The sequence below is a fragment of the Anolis sagrei genome, chromosome 2, assembly GCF_037176765.1.
Source record: "Anolis sagrei isolate rAnoSag1 chromosome 2, rAnoSag1.mat, whole genome shotgun sequence".
Taxonomy (NCBI): domain Eukaryota; kingdom Metazoa; phylum Chordata; class Lepidosauria; order Squamata; family Dactyloidae; genus Anolis; species Anolis sagrei.
In genome coordinates, this window is record NC_090022.1 from 172,685,345 (window position 1) to 172,706,501 (window position 21,157).

General features: G+C 45.2%; 1 protein-coding gene across 1 annotated transcript in view; it reads right to left on the bottom strand.

Annotated features, from left to right (window-relative positions):
* Window positions 1–21,157, bottom strand: part of PRICKLE3 (prickle planar cell polarity protein 3) — a 68,652-nt gene that overhangs the window by 30,301 nt on the left and 17,194 nt on the right. Inside the window, exons 2-3 of the mRNA XM_067464147.1 lie at window positions 14,789–14,874; window positions 7,357–7,540 (exon numbers count right to left, since the gene is read on the bottom strand). Of these exons, the coding sequence (XP_067320248.1) occupies window positions 7,357–7,540; window positions 14,789–14,874 (270 nt within the window). The remainder of the gene's footprint in view (window positions 1–7,356; window positions 7,541–14,788; window positions 14,875–21,157) is intronic.

A 21,157-nucleotide genomic window follows, 5' to 3' on the forward strand; every position in this document is an offset into this window, starting at 1 on the left:
AGCCATGTATAAATATGTGAGAGGAAACCGGAGGGAGGAGGGAACAAGCTTGTTTACTGCTTCCTTGGAGACTAGGACGCGAAACAATGGCTTCAAACTACAAGAAAGGAGATTCCATCTGAACATGAGGAAGAACTTCCTGACTGTGTGAGCCGTTCAGCAGTGGAACTCCCTGCCCCAGAGTGTGGTGGAGGCTCCTTCTTTGGAAGCTTTCAAACAGAGGCTGGATGGCCATCTGTCAGGGGTGATTTGAATGCAATATTCCTGCTTCTTGGCAGAATGGGGTTGGACTGGTCTCTTCCAACTCTTAGATTCTATGATTCTATGAAATGCTGGACGGAACTTCCTGCACTTATCTGAATAAAGAAGCTTTCCTACTAAACCTCTTTTTCTAGCAGATTCCACAATCAGGATTAAAGAAAATTCTGCAATCAAATAAATGGAAGGCCTCCATTTATTTATTTTATTTATTATTATTTATTTCACAGTTTTCTATACCGAGCTTCTCAACCTCATTGAGGGACTCAGCCCGGTTTCCAGCCATAAAAAACATATACACTCATTAAAATATCATATATCACAAATTACAAAAACAACTTTAAAAACACTATATATAAAACTACAGTGGTCAGTCGTCCTATTAAGATGGATCTACATCAACTTCCATCCAGGGTCCTATGGTGTTGTCTCAGTCATCGAAGGCCTGACTCCACAGCCACGTCTTCACTCATTTCCTAAATGTTAAGATGGATGGGGCGGTTCTGGCCTCCAGTGGGAGAGAGTTCCAGAGTCGCGGGGCCACCACCGAGAAGGCCCTGTCCCTCGTCCCCACCAGGCGCGCTTGCGAGGCCGGTGGGACCGAGAGCAGGGCCTCTCCAGATGATCTTAATAATTTTGATGGTTCGTAGGGGAGAATACTTTCAGATGTGACTCTCAGCACACAAACAGCAAAGGCTGCTCTGCGTATGCATACAAACAGACCCCCAAATAAACAATGAGATGTATTCAGGTGCATGGGATAGACATTGCCTTTTCACCCCTGTCCCCATGAAGTCTCAATTTAGTGGGTGGCCTCAGAAAAAACACCTTCTCGTGGTGTAACACGCCTCTTAGGGTTCTCCTGATAATCCCCAAGATAAGAAGGGCCAACACTTTCGACATATTCTGCTTTGTAGAAAGCAAGCGGAGAGTGCTAAAGAAATGTTTCTCTGTAATCAGTTTAAAACAAGAGCTCTGCTAATCAGATTACGAATGGTCTGGCCTTGCTGGAGTGGTCAGGTTATGTAATATGCTTACACACAGGAAGAGAGATACTAAGGCAGCAACTGGCATGTAATTAAATTAATACAGTCTTTTGTTTCTCGCATTCCCGCACCCTTGTTTCGAAAAACCACCAACCCTATCAAAGCTAACATCAGTGCAGAGAGATAACACTCGAAAAACAAACCAAGAAGTTTGGAGTTCCTTTGCCCAAAGTTATGTATAAGCCAAACGTTTGCTTCCAGAATTTAATCATGAAATCACAGAACTGGAAGAGACCCCAAAGGTCATCCAATCCAACCCCCTTCTGCCATGCAGGAAGACCTAATCCAGTGGTTCTCAACCTGTGGGTCCTGAGATGTTTTGGCCTTCAAATCCCAGGAATCCTAACAGCTGGTAAACTTGCTGGGATTTCTGGGAGTTGTAGTCGGGATTGTGGCGCAGCAGGCTGAGTGTCAGCTGCATTAAGATCACTCTGACCAAAAAGGTCATGAGTTCGAAGCCAGCCCGGGTTGGAGTAGGTTTCCAACCAATTGTGTGTAGCCTGTTGTCAATCTTTGCAACCCGAAAGACAGTTGCATCGGTCAAGTAGGAAAATAAAGTACCACCTTAAAGTGTGGGGAGGCTAAATTAACTGATTTATGAGGCCATAAAGAAGACTCCAGCAAAGCATTCCAGCGGGGAAGCATGCGGGGAATGCGGAAGTGATTCATCAGCGTTGCAGATGGACGATGAAAGCGACAGCTCCCCTGGCGGCCAGAAAAAGTTAAATAGCCTCTGTCTATGTCTGTATATGTTTGTAGGTCAAAATTGGCATTGAATGTTTACCATATATGTGTACACTGTAATCCACCCTGAGTCCCCTGCGGGGTGAGAAGGGCAGAATATAAAAGAAGCATGCGGGGAATGCGGAAGTGCTTCATCAGCATTGCAGATGGACGAAAGCGACAGCTCCCCTGGCGGCCAGAAAAAGTTAAATAGCCTCTGTCTATGTCTGTATATGTTTGTAGGTCAAAATTGGCATTGAATGTTTACCATATATGTGTACACTGTAATCCGCCCTGAGTCCCCTGCAGGGTGAGAAGGGCAGAATATAAAAGAAGCATGCGGGGAATGCGGAAGTGCTTCATCAGCATTGCAGATGGACGCTGAAAGCGACAGCTCCCCTGGCTGCCAGAAAAAGTTAAATAGCCTCTGTGTATGTCTGTATATGTTTGTATGTCAAAAATTGGCATTGAATGTTTGCCATATATGTGTACGCTGTAATCCACCCTGAGTTCCCTGCAGGGTGAGAAAGGCGGAATATAAAAGCTGTAAATAAATAAATAAATAGTCCAAAACACCTGGGGATCCACAGGTTGAGAACCACTGACTTAAACGAAGCTCTCCTAGCAGATGGTCATCCAGAAAAAACTTTCAGAGAAGAAGACTCCACCATAGTTCTCAACCTGGGGTCCCCAGATGTTTTTGACCTATAACTCCCAGAACTCCTAACAGCTGGTAAACTGGCTGGGATTTCTGGGAGTTGTAGGCCAAAAACATCTGAGGACCCCAGGTTGAGAACCACTGCAAGGCAACATGTTCCACTGTGAGACTGCTCTTAGTGTCAGAAGTTGTTTTGAACCTGTTGCTCTGTAACTTATTATTTATTTATTTATTTAAAACATTTATATTCCACCCTTCTCATCCCGAAGGGGACTCAGGGCGGAGCACAGCATATATACGGCAAACATTCAATGCCGGGACACACATTCACATACAATGGATAAACATTAAAATACATTTATCAAAATATTAAAATACACCATTTAAAACCGTCCCAGTCATCCGTATCAAATCTAATTGGCCTGGTCATCTTTCCTATTGCCGCTTCATTGCCCTGTCCCGAAAGCTTAGTCCCACAGCCAAGTTTTTACCATCCTTCTAAAGGACAGGAGGGAGGGGACCGACCTGATCTCACCAGGAAGGGAGTTTCATAGCAAGGGAGCAATCACCGAGAAGGCCCTGTCCCTCGTCCCCACCAATCGCGCCTGTGAAAGTGGTAGGATGGAAAGCAGGGCTTCCCTGGAGGATCTTAATCTCCGCAATGGTTCATAGGGGAGATGCATTCAGACAGGTAATTTGGGTTGGGGCTGTTTAGGGCTTAATAGGCCAAAGCGAGCACTTTGAATTGTGCCTGGTAGCAAACTGGCAGCCAGTGGAGCTGGCATAATATGGGAGTTGTTTGCTCCCTGTATGCCACCCCAGTTATTAACCTGGCTGCCTCTCATTGGACTATTTGAAGCTTCCGAGCAGTCTTCAAAGGCAACCTCACATAGAGTGTGTTGCAGTAGTCTATCCTAGATGTAATGAGAGCATGGACCACCGTGGTCAAGTCTGACTTCCCAAGGTACGGGCACAGCTGGCGCACAAGTTTTAATTGTGTGAAAGCTCCCTTGGCCAACACTTCTTTTTTTTTTTGGTCATGTCAGGAGCGACATGAGAAACTGCAAGTAGCTTCTGGTGTGAGAGAATTGGCCATGTGCAAGGACGTTGCCCAGGGGACGCCTGGATGATTTGATGTTTTTATCATCCTTGTGGGAGGCTTCTCTCATGTCCCCACATGAGGAGCTGGAGCTGATAGAAGGGAGCTCATCCGCCTCTCCCCGGATTTGAACCTGCGACCTGTTGATCTTCAGTCCTGCTGGCACAGGGGTTTAACCCACTGCACCACTGGGGGCTCAAAAAAAATGCAAACTGGTACAACCTGGGATTTCAGGCTCAGTGATGAATCCAAGAGGACTCCCAAGCTGCGAATCTGTGTATAACCCCATCCAGCACTAGAAAATAGCTTGGTCCCTCCTCATTGTGACATTATTTCAAATATTTAAATATGGCTATACATTTATTTATTTATTTATTTATTTATTTATTTATTTATTTATTATGCTTATTATGTTTATTTATATCCCACTTTTTCTCTCCATTTATGTTTATTTATATCCCACTTCTTCTCTCTTCTGGGGATGCTCTTATCCAAGCGGTTTACAATAAAAGTATTTCAATACAATTTAAAATCCAAAAATATGCAAACATTAAAATAGAATTAAACACCCATGATATTTAAATAATCATGCCCACTCTCAGCCTTCTTTTCTCTGAGCCAAACCGACCCAGCTTCCTCATCTGTTCCCCAAAAAGGCTTGCCTTCCAGACCTTTGATCATTTCGGTTGCCTTTCTCTGAACATGTTCCAGCTTGTCCACATCCTTCTTCAACTGTGGTGCCTCGAACCTCCATAAAGACGAATTGATCCAGTATCCCAGGGCTGTTCCTTGTACTTAATTCCTATTGTATTCAAATTTGTCTAGGCAAATTGTCTGGATCCAACCAATTAGCATATCTGCTCTTGAGTGGATGCAGATAGGAAATTAGTGTAATTCCTTCCTGCAGACCAGTGTGTAAGAGTTAGACATGACACGTGTGGAAACTTGTATAGCAAAATAAAAGCTGTCCTTTGATCATTTATCTGGAATGTTTATGAAGCACCCACCAAGAAAGAGTTCTCAACCAAAAGGTTTTGACCCTTGGTAGGATCGATATTTCTCTTAGTACATGCAGTCCAATTCCTATATCCACAAGACCACTACCCACAGTTTCACCAGATTGCTTACCGGAGTGACATACAGGGAGCTCCACTGGCTGCCGATTCAGTTCCGAACACAATTCAAGGTGCTGGTTTTGACCTACAAAACCCTTTACGGTTCCGGTCCAGCGTATCTGTCCGAACGTATCTCCCTCTACGTCCCACCCTGGAATTTGAGATCATCTGGGGAGGCCCTGCTCTCGACCCCACCGCTATCACAAGTGAGGCTGGTGGGGACGAGGAGCAGGGCCTTCTCAGTGGTGGCCCCCCACATGTGGAACTCACTCCCGGGGAAAATCAGGGCATCAACATCCCTCCTTGCCTTCAGGAGGAAGGTAAAGACGTGGTTGTGGGACCAGGCCTTTGGGCATCCTGACAATTAGATATGGAAACCAGATGGATAGGACCGACAATTTGTGAAAATTGGAACTTAAACTATGAGACTATGAAACGCTGACCATCATTGAGGTTTGTATTGATTTTATTGCTTTTATTGGTTTTACTGGTTTTATGGTTGTTTTTGCCAATAATAATTACTGTTTTCTATTAATTGTTGTTATTGCTAAAATTGCTGTTTGTTAACTGATGTTATTGTCCTTTGCAGTTATGTAATGCGGGCATTGAATTGTGCCTTGCTTTTGTAAGCCGCCCTGAGTCCCCCCCCCCCCCCCGGGGTGAGAAGGGCGGGGTAGAAGCAACCGAAATAAATAAATAATAAATAAATAATGCCATCTGACAAAATAGGTCCTGTCTGGGAACATTGTAGGTCCTCCAGGCAATTCTATGGTATGCTTCCGCAGGAAGTTACCATATAATCACCCTGGAAGATGTAGAAAGGAATTTCTCTCTACGAATTTTGCTAGTCCTCAATCACCTTTTCTTTATTTCCCCAACCAACTTTAATAAACGAAGAGGACATCTCAATAAAATAGTGAAGAGTAGAGACATCACACTGGCAATAAAGATCTGCATTTATCAAAAAATTAAAATACACCATTTAAAACCATCCTAGTCATCTTTGTCAAATCTAATTGGCCTGGTCAGCTTTCCTATTGCCCTGTCCCGAAATCTTGGTCCCACAGCCAAGTTTTTACCATCCTTCTAAACGACAGGAGGGAGGGGGCCGACCTGATCTCACCAGGAAGGGAGTTCCATAGCTGGGAAGAAATCACCGAGAAGGCCCTGTCTCTCGTCCCCAACAATCTATTATTATTATTATTATTATTGGGTTGTTGTAGGTTTTTTTGGGCTATATGGCCATGTTCTAGAGGCATTCTCTCCTGACGTTTCACCTGCATCTATGGCAAGCATCCTCAGAGGTAGTGAGGATGCTTGCCATAGATGCAGGCAAAACGTCAGGAGAGAATGCCTCTAGAACAGTGTTTCTCAACCTTGGGGTCGGGACCCTTGGAGGGGTCGCGAGGGGGTGTCAGAGGGGTCACCAAAGACCACCAGAAAACACAGTATTTTCTGTTGGTCATGGGGATTCTGTGTGGGAAGTTTGGCCCAATTCAATCGTTGGTAGGGTTCAGAATGCTCTTTGATTGTAGGTGAACTATAAATCTCAGAAACTACAACTCCCAAATGTCAAGGTCTATTTTGCCCAAACTCCATCAGTGTTCATATTTGGGCATATTGAGAATTCATGCCAAGTTTGGTCCAGATCCATCATTGTTTGAGTCCACAGTACTCTGTGGATGTAGGTGAACTACAACTCCCAAAACTCAAGTTCAATGTCCACTAAACCCTTCTGGTATTTTCTGTTGGTCATGGGAGTGCTGTGTGCCAAGTTTGATTCAATTCCATTGTTGGTGGAGTTCAGAATGCTCTTTGATTGTAGGTGAACTATAAATCCCAGCAATTACAACTCCCACAGGACAAAATCAATACCCTCCCCCAATCCCACCAGTATTCAAATTTGAGTGTATTGAGTATTTGTGCCAAATTTGGTCCAGTGTATGAAAATACATCCTGCATATCAGATATTTACATTGCTATTTATAACAGCACAAAATGACAGTTATGAAGTAGCAATGAAACTAATTTTATGGTTGGGGGTCACCATAACATGAGGAAGCGTATTAAGGGGGTCGTGGCATTAAGAAGGTTGAGAACCACTGCTCTAGAACATGGCCATATAGCCCGAAAAAACCTACAACAAACCAGTGATTTCAACCATGAAAGTCTTCAACAATATTATTATTATTATTATTATTATTATTATTATTATTATTATTACTACTACTACAATTATTACTGTTGTTGTTTGTTTTGGAGTGGGGGGTTGAAATAGAAATGGTATCAACTTGGAGGAGAAATAAAAGTCACTACTACAGGAAGTTTGGGAGCAGATTTCATCCTTTCCTTCATGGTCAAAGCCTGAGGAAAATCACCCATCCCAAGATTCTTCCTGGACTAAGAGCACACACATGCCATCACATGCATGCACACACACAATGCCACTGGAATCACCTGCTCAGGCTTGAGTCCTGGGGGCACCCAGGCGTATTCCTCCGAGGCACAGCCGGAGTCATCGTCTGAGATGGAGTGGCGCTGGAAGTCAGAGATCAGGCGGCACATCATCCTCTCCAAGTCAACAGGCACCATGCGCACAGCATGCTCCTCACGTGGGCACTTGCAGTGTTGGCAGATCTTCCTGCAAACAAAGGGAAAGGTTGACCGTGATTCACTCCAGGAACAGCCAAGGAAGCCTGGAAGATGCCAGCCAACCAGGCACATAAACATCTCTTGTGGCTCCTGAGAGATCTGATAAAACGGAGATGGAGAACAAGCAGTGGCTCTTGAGCTGTTCTCAGAATGCAACTCCCATTAGCCACAGATAACCAAGGAAATGATGAGGAACAATGGGAGTTGTCATCCAGCAAACTCCATACTTTCTTCATCTCTGCCATAATGCAAGAGAAAGCACTGCTCCTCTAGATCGGTGATTCCCAAACTTCAGGTCTTAGGGTATTTGAATTCACATCCCAGAAACATTAGTTATCTTGACCTCCAGTAAGGATTTCTGGGAGCTGAAATCCAAAATATCCGGAGGCCACTGTTTGGGAATCACTGCTCTATACTTTACAATTATTCATCTGCCTATTGAATCTTAAAGTATAGGAAGCAATTTATTTATCGTGTCAGGAGCTAACCAAACAGTTGTATTGTATTTTTTAACAAACAAACAAACAAACAAAACACAAAGTTTGCAAGCTTGGTAGTTGAAGGACTGCTGACCGGAAGCACTGCTGACCGAAAGGCCGTGGTTTGGATCCGGAGAGTGGGTTGAGCTCCTGTCTGTCAGCTCTAGTTTCTGATGTAGAGACATGAGAGAAGCCTCCCGCAGGATGGTAAAACATCCGGGCAACGTCCTTGCAGACAACCAATTCTCTCACACCAGAAGTGACTTTCTCAAGTCGCTCTTGACAGGGAAAAAAAGCTATTGAACAGGGAATGGTTCCTGGAAGCTGCTTATTTATTTATTTGTCGTGTCAGGGCAACCAGTCAATTATATTACATTTCTAACAGAACAAAGCAAACAAACAGACAAAATACAAAATTTGTGAGTTTGGTAGTTGATTAAATGTCCTTTGACCAGTAGCTGGCCACTTGGAGTGCTTCTGGTGTTGCTATAAGAACGTCCTCCATTGTGTATGTAGCAGGGCTCAGGTAGCATTGCAGTAGGTGGTCTGTAGTTTGCTCTTCTCCACACTCGCATGTCGTGGATTCCACTTTGTGACCCCATTTCTTAAGGTTGGCTCTGCATCTCGTGGTGCCAGAGCGCAGTCTGTTCACTGCCTTCAAAGTCACCCAGGGGGGAGTCTCTCATTTGGTATCAGCCATGAATTAAGGTTCTGGGTTTGAGCCTGCCACTTTTGGACTCTCGCTTGCTGAGGTTTTTCAGCAAGTGTCTCTGTAGATCTTAGAAAACTATTTCTTGATTTAAGTTGTTGACGTGCTGGCTGATACCCAAACAGAGGATGGGCCGGAGATGTCACTGCCTTGGTCCTTTCACTATTGGCTGCTACTTCCCAGTGGATGTCAGGTGGTGCAATACTGGCTAAACAGTGTAATTTCTCCAGTGGTGTAGGGAAGCAATATAACAGGGTTTATTAGACTATGAGAAGTGATAAAAGCACACCACCACCGCAACCTATCCTTACATCCATTCACCCTCTACATGCAGACCCAGAGATCCTAAAACAGTGGTTCTCAACTTGTGGGTCTCCAGATGTTTTGGCCTTCAACTCCAAGAAATCCTAACAGCTGGTAAACTAGCTGGGATTTCAGGGAGTTGTAGGCCAAAACACTTGGGGATCCACAAGAGAACCACTGTCCTAAAAGACTGTTAACATAATTGTTGTGAGCCAGTTATAAAGTGACGCCTGGCTCGAGAGCAGTATGTGTGAAAAAGATCTTGGGGTCCTCGTGGACAGCAAGTTAAACATGAGCCAACAATGTCATGTGGCAGCAAAAAAAGCCAATGGGATTTTGGCCTGCATCAATAGGAGCATAGTGTCTAGATCTAGGGAAGTCATGCTACCCCTCTATTCCGCTTTGGTCAGACCACACCTGGAATATTGTGTCCAATTCTGGGCACCACAATTCAAGAGAGATATTGACAAGCTGGAATGTGTCCAGGAGAGGGAAACTAAAATGATCGAGGGTCTGGAGAACAAGCCCTATGAGGAGCGGCTTAAAGAGCTGGGCATGTTTAGCCTGAAGAAGAGAAAGCTGAGAGGAGACACGATAGCCATGTATAAATATGTGAGAGGAAACCACAGGGAGGAGGGAGCAAGCTTGTTTTCTGCTTCCTTGGAGACTAGGACGGGGAACAATGGCTTCAAACTACAAGAGAGGAGATTCCATCTGAACATGAGGAAGAACTTCCTGACTGTGAGAGCTGTTCAGCAGTGGAACTCTCTGCCCCGGAGTGTGATGGAGGCTCCTTCTTTGGAGGCTTTTAAACAGAGGCTGGATGGCCATCTGTCAGGGGTGATTTAAATGCAATATTCCTGCTTCTTGGCAGGGGGTTGAACTGGATGGCCCATGACGTCTCTTCCAACTTTATGATTCTATTATTTTATTATTCTAATCGTACGTCTTGAATCTAGTTGCTAATCCTAACCGAAACAGATTAATTGGATTTACTCCCTTGTTGACTCACGACTCAACAACTGATTCACTAGGTCTGCTTTCATTGGGATTAACCAATGGGATTCTGATTTTTGAGTCATCTAGATTCATTGCAACATTGTGACCGGGGAAACAGCTGAAAAGAACCACGATTAACTCATTCTAACCCCATACCAAGTTCTTTTATCTTTTTCTCTTTTATCCTATTAATTACAGGCATTTCTATGTTAATCCTTCAAGCGAATTCAAAGAGCAGCTTACAATACAAGGTACCTCAACTGGGGGCCAACACATGACTGTATTGTGTAGGCCTTGCCCTTACAAAACCAACGGGTTTTGATGCTGATCCTGCCTGCTTCCCACCACCACCCACCTGGGTTAGCCAAGTCCAAAATGGATTCATAGAATCATAAAGTTGGAAGAGACCAGTCATCCAGTCCTACCCCCTGCCAAGAAGCAGGAAAATTGCATTCAAAGCACACCCAACAGATGGCCATCCAGCCTCTGTTTCAAAGCCTCCAAAGAAGGAGCCTCCACCACACTCCGGGGCAGAGAGTTCCACTGCTGAACAGCTCTCACAGTTAAGAAGTTCTTCCTAATGTTCAGGTGGAATCTCCTTTCTTGTAGTTTGAAGCCATTGTTCCACGTCCTATTTATTTATTTAGTACATTTCTATACCGCCCCTCTCAGCCTTCCGGTGACTCGAGGCGGTTTACAAGGCAAGAATTCAATGCCACCAAGGACACAATTACAATATACAATATAAAAAAATATCAGCAACAATAAAATCAAAGCTGGAATCACTAGGTTCTTGTGGGTTTTTTCGGGCTATATGGCCATGTTCTAGAGGCATTTTTCCTGACGTTTCGCCTGCATCTATGGCAAGCATCCTCAGAGGTAGTGAGGTCACCTCACTACCTCTGAGGATGCTTGCCATAGTTGCAGGCGAAACGTCAGGAAAAATGCCTCTAGAACATGGCCATATAGCCCGAAAAAACCCACAAGAACGTAATAAAATCAAACATAATAATGAAATATACTTCAATCGATAATCATTAAAACAATGTCCAGTTCCACCATATAGTTATTCCGTTATTATATCCGTTACTTCGTATTTTCAAATGCCCGCTCAAATAGCCATGTCTTAAGATTCTTCCGGAATGATAGGAGTGAGGAAGCCGATCTAATCTCCCTAGGAAGGGCTTTCCATAGCCGAGGGGCCACCACTGGGAAGGCCCGGTCTCTTGTTCCCACCAACCATTCTTGTGATGACTGAGAGCAAGGCCTCTCCAGATGATCTTAAAGTCCTTGCAGGTTCGGAGATTCGTTCGGACAGGTAAGTTGGGCCAGAAGCGTCATAGTCTCCAAGGCAGCAGAAAACAAGCTTGTTTCCTCCTCCCTATGACTTCTCTTCACATATTTATACATGGTTATCATGACTCCTCTCAGCCTTCTCTTCTGCGGGCTAAAAATGCCCAGCTCTTTCAGCCGCTCCTCATAGGGCTTGTTCTCCAGACCCTTGATCATTTTAGTTGCCCTCCTTTGGACACATTCCAGCTTGTCAATACTTCTCTTCAATTGTGGTGCCCAGAATTGGACACAATATTCAAGGTGTCCAATTCTGAGCACCACAATTGAAGAGAGATATTCGCTCCCATTTAAAAAGTTGGGTAGAGGGGAAGATCCAACAGCCTGTGTGTGATCCTTGTATATAATGGGGTCAACAAATCGTTCATTGTGGTTTGTGGCAGTCTTTATAGGCAGTATATGTAGCAAAGGAAGACTGGTCACCCAGTGGTACAGCAAAGAGTAATGAGTATAGAAATGCAGAAGTGTGCGAGATGGGAGGAAACTGAGTGAGTGATGGGAAGAGACAGAAAGGAAGAAATCATTTCCACTCTAGGGCTTGCTTGCTGAAATGCAAATGTAAGAGGAGGAGGAATGTGCATACGAAAGGGAGGAAGATTCCCGGAAGGAATGCGTTTAAAAGAAAGAGAAAGAGAGAAAAAGTGTGAGGAAGAAGATCAAGAGACAAAAACTGTGAAGGAATGTCAGGAGGGCAAGGATCTGTTAAATGGCAAAAGAAAAATATGCCAGAACTATTTATTTATTTTGAATATTTGTACCCCACCCTTCTCAACCCCTTGGGGGGGGGGGGACTCAGGGCGGCTTCCAATTGGCAACAATTCGATGCCTCAATACATCTATCTATATAAATAAAAATATAACGTTTGTTTGTAGGATTAACATAACTCAAAAACCACTGGAGGAATTGACCCCAAATTTGGACACAATGCACCTTTCAGGCCAACGAGTGTCTATCACCCCATAACACACACACACACACACACACACAACCCCAGAGGAGCAGACTTAAAACCCCCCAAAATATACCATATATACATATCCACATACACTGATTTTATATTGTTGCGCTGTTTATTTACATTGTTTTTGTATCTTATGTTGTTTTATTTTCTTATTTTCTGTTGTGATCTTGTGTTATTTTGTTTGACTGTATTGCTGGACGTGGCCTCATGTAAACCGGCCAGAGTCCCCTTGGGGAAATGGTGGCGGCCGGCGGGGTATCGATAAAATTGTATTATTATTATTATTATTATTACTACTACTACTAGCCGTTCCCTGCCAAACGTTGCTGTGGCCCAGTCTGTGTATATGTGTTTTGTGTGTGTGTATATGTGTATATGTGTGTATTTATGTATTTGTGTATATGTGTATTTATGTGGTTATGTGCATGCGTTGTAATGTATTTTTTTTTTTTGCTTTTTAAGTCTCTTCCACTGTACTTTTCAGTGTTTTTATGAGTGACTGTGGCCAGCCCTTCTCTCCCTCTTTCTTACCTTTCTTTCTCTCCTTCCTTCCCTCTTTTCCTTTTCCTTCTTCTTTCCCTTTTTTCTATCTTCCTTCTCTACCTGTTTCTTTCCTCCCTTCCTTTGCTCTTTGGTTCTATCCTTCCTTCTCTCTTTTCCTGCCTTCCTTCCCCCCTCTCTCTTTTGTTCCTTCTCTCCTTCCTTCCCTCTCTCTTTCCTTCCTTCTTTCACTTTTTATTTCCTTCTCTCCCTCTTTTTATCCCTCCCTCCTTCCCCCTTTCTGTGTATATGTGTTTTGTGTGTGTATATATTTGTGTATGTGTGTTTGCATGTATATATGTGGTTTTGCGCATGAGTTTAAATTGGATTTTGGGAGGGGGTTTTTACTTTTTAAGTCTCTTCTGCTATGTTTTTCAGTGTTTTTATGAGTGATGGACATTCATTGGCCTAATAGGTGTATTGTGTCCAAATTTGGTGTCAATTCGTTCAGTGGTTTTTTAGTTATGTTAATTCCACAAACGAACATTACATTTTTATTTATATAGATTACTAGCCATCCCGTGCCACGCGTTGCTGTGGCCCAGTCTAGTGATCTGGAAAATAAAGGAATGAGAAAGTGTTGCTTTCTAATATATATAATTTCTTTATGCTCGTGGTTAAACAGTATTTCTTGCTGTTTCCTTGTCAGTGTTGATGTGGAGATTGTCTGGTTTGCCTACTCTGGAACATGCAACATATCATAGTCCTTCTTTAGGGGTCCTTTTCAAATCTATGATACTATATCTGTGTGTGTGTGAATCATATATTTCTATCTATATCTATGGCTGGATGGCTCTTTGTCAGGAGGGCTTTGATTACGTTTGCTTGTCCTCATGAAGGGAGTTGAATGGCCTTAAGTATTTTCTGTTGGTCATGGGGGTTCTGTGTGGAAAGTTTGCCCCAATTCTATCGTTCGTGGGGTTCAGAATGCTCTTTGATTGTCAGTGAACTATAAATCCCAGTAACTACAACTCCCAAATGTCAAGGTCTATTTCTCCTAAATTCCATCTGTGTTCATATTTGGGCACATGGAATATTCATGCCAAGTTTGGTCCAGATCCATCATTGTTTGAGTTCACAGTGCTCTCTGGAGGTAGGTGAACTAGAACTCCCAAACTCAGGTCAATGCCCACCAAGCCCTTCTAGTGTTTTCTGTTGGTCTTGGGAGTCCTATCTGCCAAGATTGGTTCAATTCCATCATTGGTGGAGTTCAAAATGCTCTTTGATTGTAGGTGAACTATAAATCCCAGAAACTACAACTCCCAAATGACAAACTCAATTTTTTGAGTGGAGAACATACATTGGGTTGTTAGGGGTATCATGTTCAAATTTGGTGCCAATTGCCCCAGTGGTTTTTGAGTTCTGTGAATACCACAAACGAACATTACATTTTTATTTATATAGATGATGATGATGATGATGATTATTATTATTATTATTATTATTATTAGGGCCAAAACACCTGGAGGAGCACAGTTTGAGAAACACTGCCATACAGGATGATTAAAAACAACAGAATTGATCAGAGGAACGAAGGGGGTGCTAAACAGATTGGATCAAAATCCACAAGCGTCAGCTATAAGACTGAACAGAAAGGAGGCGAGATATGCCACACAACCCTGTACATGTTAAGTCAGCAGGAAATCTGACTGCCTTTGATGGTTTCCTCTTTATGTGTATTGAAGACTGTACCCTGAGGGCCTCCCCCTAAAGAAAGACAGCGACAAAAAAAAGACAAGAGACAGAGACAGTCAAAATAAATACAGGAAAAAGCAAGGCAGCACTGTGCCAAGAATGCTTGTGTAACCAACTAGATCTTGAATGAGGGAAAGAAAAAAATCACACAGAGGATGAAGGAGGATTTGTTGGAGGGAGAGGGAATAAGATTTTCCTACCTCCATCCATGCACCAGGAAGCCTGGGCACTGCTCCCCGCAGGCCTGGCACGGCTGCCCCCGGTCAGGGTCCTCCACTTCAGGAAGCTGGTGGGAGAGAGAGAGGAAAGATATCAACTGCCAAGATCCACAATTCCCAACCTCACCAGTATTACCACCATACTCCCAATCCCCCTGACTACATGCCAGTGCAAAGGCAGCATATGTCCATTCTTCAGCATCTTACCCACTTTGCCAGGCGTATGAGATCAACACTAGCACCTTCCCAACCAGTCTGTGTTCATTTAGAATCACATAATAATAATAATAATAATAATAATAATAATAATGGGTTGTTGTAGGTTTTTTCGGGCTATATGGCCATGTTCTAGAGGCATTTTCTCCTGACGTTTCGCCGGCAAGCATCCTCAGAGGTAGTGAGGTCTGTTGGAAGTAGGAAAATGGCACATCAAATCACTCCCAACAAAAGATTCCCCCCAGGCACTTCCAAGCCATTAAATGCTAATCAAGGTGGTCAGTTGAAACATTCACACCTAGCTCCAGCAGACAAAAGTCCTTTGTCCCACCCTGGTCATTCCACAGATATATAAACCCATTTTCCTACTTCCAACAGACCTCACTGCCTCTGAGGATGCTTGCCATAGATGCAGGCGAAACGTCAGGAGAAAATGCCTCTAGAACATGGCCCGGAAAAATCTACAACAACCCAGTGATTCCGGCCATGAAAGCCTTCGACAATACAATAATAATAATAATAATAATAATCTTTATTTATACCCTGCCACCATCTCCCCAGTGGGGACTCGGAGAGGCTTACATGGAGCTTGAAGAGATCCCAAGGGCCATCCAATCAACCCCTTGCCCTGCAGGAACATAGGATCAAAGCACTCCCAACAAATGGGCATCCAACTTCAGTCTCCAGAGAATGAGACTCCACCAGACTACAAGGCAGCAGCGTATTCCACTGCCGAATGCCTTTTACAGTTTGAATATATTTTTTGCAGGATTTTTCATGTCAACATGCTGGAAGATGCAAAGACCACTAGCATCGAAGCGATGGTCCTCCGCCATCAACTCAGCTGGACCGACCACGTTGTCCGGATGCCTGACCACCGTCTCCCAAAGCAGTTGCTCTACTCCAAACTGAAGAACGGGAAACAGAATGTTGGTGGGCAGGAAAAGAGATTAAATATGGGCTCAACGCCAACCTTAAAACTCTGGCATAGACACTGAGAACTGGGAAGCCCTGGTCCTCGAGCGCTCCAGCAAGAGGTCAAAGTGCTCTTCCAGCAGTCACCAGCCAATCCCTCTCCAATGCCAGAAATACAGCTTAATGGTGTAACATTAGAAAATGTTGACCATTTCCGCTACCTTGGCAGCCACCTCTCCACAAAAGTCAACATCGACACCGAAATACAACACCGCCTGAGCTCTGCGAGTGCAGCATTTTTCTGAATGAAGCAGAGAGTGTTTGAGGACTGGGACATCCGTAGGAATACCAAGGTACTTGTTTATAAAGCTATTGTCCTCCCAACCCTGCTATATGCCTGCGAAACATGGACAGTCTACAGATGTCACATGCAACTCCTGGAATGATTCCACCAGCGCTGCCTCCGAAAAATCCTGCAAATCTCTTGGGAAGACAAGCGGACAAAAGTCACTGTGCTGGAAGAAGCAAAGATCACCAGCACTGAAGCGATGCTCCTCCACCATCAACTCCACTGGACCGGCCACGTTGTCTGGATGCCCGACCATCGTCTCCCAAAGCAGTTGCTTTACTCCGAACTCAAGAACGGAAAACGCAATGTTGGTGGACAGGAAAAGAGATTTAAAGATGGGCTCAAAGCCAACCTTAAAAACTCTGGCATAGACACTGAGAACTGGGAAGCCCTGGCCCTTGAGCACTCCAGCTGGAGGTCAGCTGTGACCAGCAGTGCTGCAGAATTTGAAGAGGCACGAATGGAGGGCGAAAGAGAGAAACGTGCCAAGAGGAAGGCATATAAAGCCAACCACCAACCGGACCGCCTTCCACCTGGAAAGCAATGCCCTCACTGCAGGAGAAGATGGAGATCAAGAATAGAGCTCCACAATCACCTAAGGACCCACCACAAGTACACCGATCTTGGAAGACTATCCTACTCGGACAACGAGGGATTGCCTAACGAAAACAGTTTGGATGTTCTTCCTAATGCTTAGTTGGGATCTCTTTTTCCTGCAATTTGTTTCCATTGTTCTATGTCCTAGTCTCCAGAGCAGCAGAAAATTTATTATTTATTTATTTATTTCTTGCATTTATTAACCACCGCTCTCAGCCCGAAGGCGACTCGTGGCGGTGTACAATACAAAAAAGACACTTTACAAAACATTCAGGACAACAAACTAACATCACTAATACACAACATTTAAGTTACACTAAAAATCCGCTGCGTCAAATTATGGAATCATACTCAATCTCGTAGTCGTAATTCATTCCGGTTATCATTTCCAGTAGCATAGCACTCAGTTGAAGGCCTGCTCGAAGAGCCATGTCTTCAGGCCCTTACGAAAGGCCATGAGAGAGGGCGCCTGTCTGATATGAGCAGGGAGGGAATTCCACAGCCGGGGGGCCACCACCGAGAAGGCCCTTTCTCTCGTCCCCGCCAGACGTGCCTGTGAGGCAGGCGGTATCGAGAGAAGGGCCTCCCCAGATGATCTCAAGGTCCTCGTGGGCTCGTAGGCCGAGATGCGGTCCTTAAGGTATTGTGGGCCGGAACCGTTTAGGGCTTTGTAGGATAATACCAGCACCTTAAATTGGGCCCGGTAGCAAATCGGCAGCCAGTGGAGCTGGGACAACAAGGGCGTTGTGTGCTCCCTGCGTCCTGCTCCTGTTAGCAACATGGCTGCCGCGCGTTGGACTAGCTGAAGCTTCCGGGCCGTCTTTAAGGGCAGCCCCACGTAGAGAGCGTTGCAGTAGTCAAGACGGGATGTGACCAGAGCGTGTACCACCGTGGCCAAGTCAGACTTCCCAAGGTACGGGCGCAGCTGGCGCACGAGCCGAAGCTGTGCAAATGCTCCCCTGGTCACCGCTGAAACCTGGGGATCCAGGCTCAACGATGAATCCAGGATCACACCCAAGCTGCGAACCTGCGCCTTCAAGGGGAGTGCGACCCCATCCAGCACAGGCTGTAACCCTATACCCTGCTCGGCCTTGCGACTGACCAGGAGTACCTCTGTCTTGTCTGGATTTAATTTCAGTTTGTTCGCCCTCATCCAGACCATTACAGCGGCCAGGCACCGGTTCAGGACTTCGACAGCCTCCTTAGTAGCAGGTGGAAAGGAGCGACAGAGCTGGACATCATCTGCATACAGATGACACCGCACCCCGAAACTCCGGATGATCTCACCCAGCGGCTTCATGTAGATATTAAACAGCATGGGGGACAGTATAGAGCCCTGAAAAACCATCCTGCCCCCTCCTCAATGTGACATCCTTTCAAATACTTAAATATGGCGATCAGGTCCTATCTTGGCCTTGCATCAATAGAGAAAATAATCACAGAAACTGTGACAATCGCCTGACTTGCACTCAGTGGTCAAGAATCCTGTATAACCAGTACCAAATCACCACTACCATTCCCAAGTTCCCTTCTGCCATGGGCTTTCCAGTAGGGCTGTTACACCGGAATGTCAACACTTGCACTATATTTTGTGGCTTTGTGGTGTTGTGTGCCTTCAAGTTGTTTCCAACTTGTGATTACCTTCAGGCAAACCTATCACGAGAGTTTCTGGGCCTGAGTGCATGACTCACCCATGGTCACCCAAAGGATTTCAACGGCCAATCGGGTAATTTATTTATTTATATCATTTTTACCCTGCCCAAATCAGCCCGAAGGCGACTCAGGGCGGCGAACAATCAGCACAATTCGATGCCATATATATAAAATACATACATCAATAAAAATAAAGCATCACATTACACTATATCTAAAAACATCAAACCAGTGAACAATAAAAAATTTAAAACTATGTTGTCATATTCAGTCCTCATCCATTCCGTCGTCTTAGCCATTCCTAGGTCGTTTTCCAATTCAAGGTTTATCTGATTAAGCTGAGGCTCCAAAAGCTTGCTCCAAAAGCCACGTTTTCAGGTTTTTTTCAAAAGCTTAGGAGGGAGGGTTCAAACTACAAGAAAGGAGATTCCATCTGAACTTGAGGAAGAACTTCCTGACTGTGAGAGCCGTTCAGCAGTGGAACTCTCTACCCCGGAGTGTGGTGGAGGCTCCTTCTTTGGAAGCTTTTAAACAGAGGCGGGATGGCCATCTGTCAGGGGTGATTTGAATGCAATATTCCTGCTTCTTGGCAGAATGGGGTTGGACTGGATGGCCCATGAGGTCTCTTCCAACTCTAGGATTCTATGAGGGGGCCGATCTGATATCTCTCGGCAGGGAGTTCCACAACCGAGGGGCCACCACAGAGAAGGCCCTGTCTCTCGTCCCTGCCAGACGTGCTTGTGAAGCAGAGCAGGACCTCCTCCGACGATCTCAAATCCCTAGTGGGTTCATAGGGGGAGATGCATTCGGATAGATAAGCTGGGTCGGAACCCTTTAGGGCAGTGGTTCTCAACCTGGGGTCCCCAGATGTTTTTGGCCTACAATTCCTAGAAATCCCAGCCAGTTTAGCAGCTGGGATTTCTGGGAGTTGAAGGCCAAAAACATCTGGGGACCCCAGGCTGAGAACCACTGCTTTAGGGCTTTATAGGCTAAAGCCAGCACTTTGAGTTGTGCCCGGTAGCAAACTGGCAGCCAGTGGAGCTGACGCAACAGAGAAGTTGTGTGTTTCCTGAGCGTCGCTCCTGTTAGCAACCTGACAGCCACACACTGGACCATTTGAAGCTTCCGAACAGTCTTCAAAGGCAACCCCATGTAGAGCACGTTGCAGTAATCTATACGGGACGTAACCAGAGCATGGATCACTGTGGCCAAGTCAGACTTTGATCCCTGGTTGTTGTCGAATTCTCAAACTACTACACCACATCGATTTATTTGGATTTTACTATTTGTGGATGCAAGTCACAATCATCCAGGTAGCATGGCAGGAGAAACATGGAAGCGATTGTCCATACAACTAACTTTTCCAAGCTCTACTTTTCCAAAGCAGGCTTGAAACCTATTCCTAATGCTTAAGGCAGAACCTCCATCACATCTGGAGATGTTTTTACGAGGCCCTTTGACTTGTTGCTGCAGGTCTATACCAACATGGATAGATGCCTCCACAACCAGGATGAATGTGTTTGCTTATTGGGAGCAAAACGTATCCCATCCATCAGCCCTTGTCTGTTCACCAAAAAAGCCAAACTTGGTAACTTCTGCAGCCAAAGTAAAATCCTGTTCCCACTTCGGCCAAGCGAGAGTCTTTTAAGGAAAACGATTCCGGTCGGGAACCAGCAGGGAAAACCTCAACTTCATTTGGTGCCAGAAGCCGCCCACAGGCCAGGACCTGCCTCCCGCTGAGTTCAGCAAGGCACAAAGAGGCCGGATGTTGGCTCCTTGCCACTGCAGGTAGCTGAGAAAAATGGGCAGCAAAAAAAGCAACGTTGTTTTTTTTTGTTAGGAGAGTACAAAGGCCATTTGTGGCATTGTGTGGAACAGGTACTCCCCCTAACTCTCCCTTTTCAGGGGCTTTCTTCCATTTGGCTACTTCTGTGCAGATCTCATCGTGCTGAGAGCACAAAAAGGGGGACAATACACCACCGGAGGAGGAGAAGGTGCCAGGAGCCGCTCCTACTTTTCCTCAGGCAGGAATCACTGAAGCATTGCCTGAACTGGGCAAGAAGTGGGTTGTGTGTGTACTTGTAATGGCTGAATAAAGGAACAGAGGGAAGATGGAGGAAGCAAGAAGGGGTTGGAAAAGGCTAGCTCAGCAACCTCCAGGCATCTCACTGGAGCATTGCAGCACATCCAAATACCTGGGAGTCACTCTGGACCGTGCTCTGACCTACAAGAAGCACTGCCTAAACATCAAGCAAAAAGTGGGTGCTAGAAACAATATCATACGAAAGCTGACTGGTACAACCTGGGGATCACAACCAGACACAGTGAAGGCATCTGCCCTTGCGCTGTGCTACTCTGCTGCTGAGTATGCATGCCCAGTGTGGAACACATCCAGAGGCGGCTCTAGGTAATTTTCAACGGTAAGCAAACAGTATTTTGGCGCCCCCCCCCCCCCCTCTCTCTCTCTTGGTCCCAATGGCTGAAGAGAATGTCAGGAGAAGAGGCGACTTTTGGTGCGCACGCTGGGGTCTTCAGACACGCCTCCAGATCTGAAGCGGGCCAGGCGCAGTGGCTCCGCCCCTTGACCCGGATTGGGGAGAGGAGGCAGGTGGAGCGCTGGG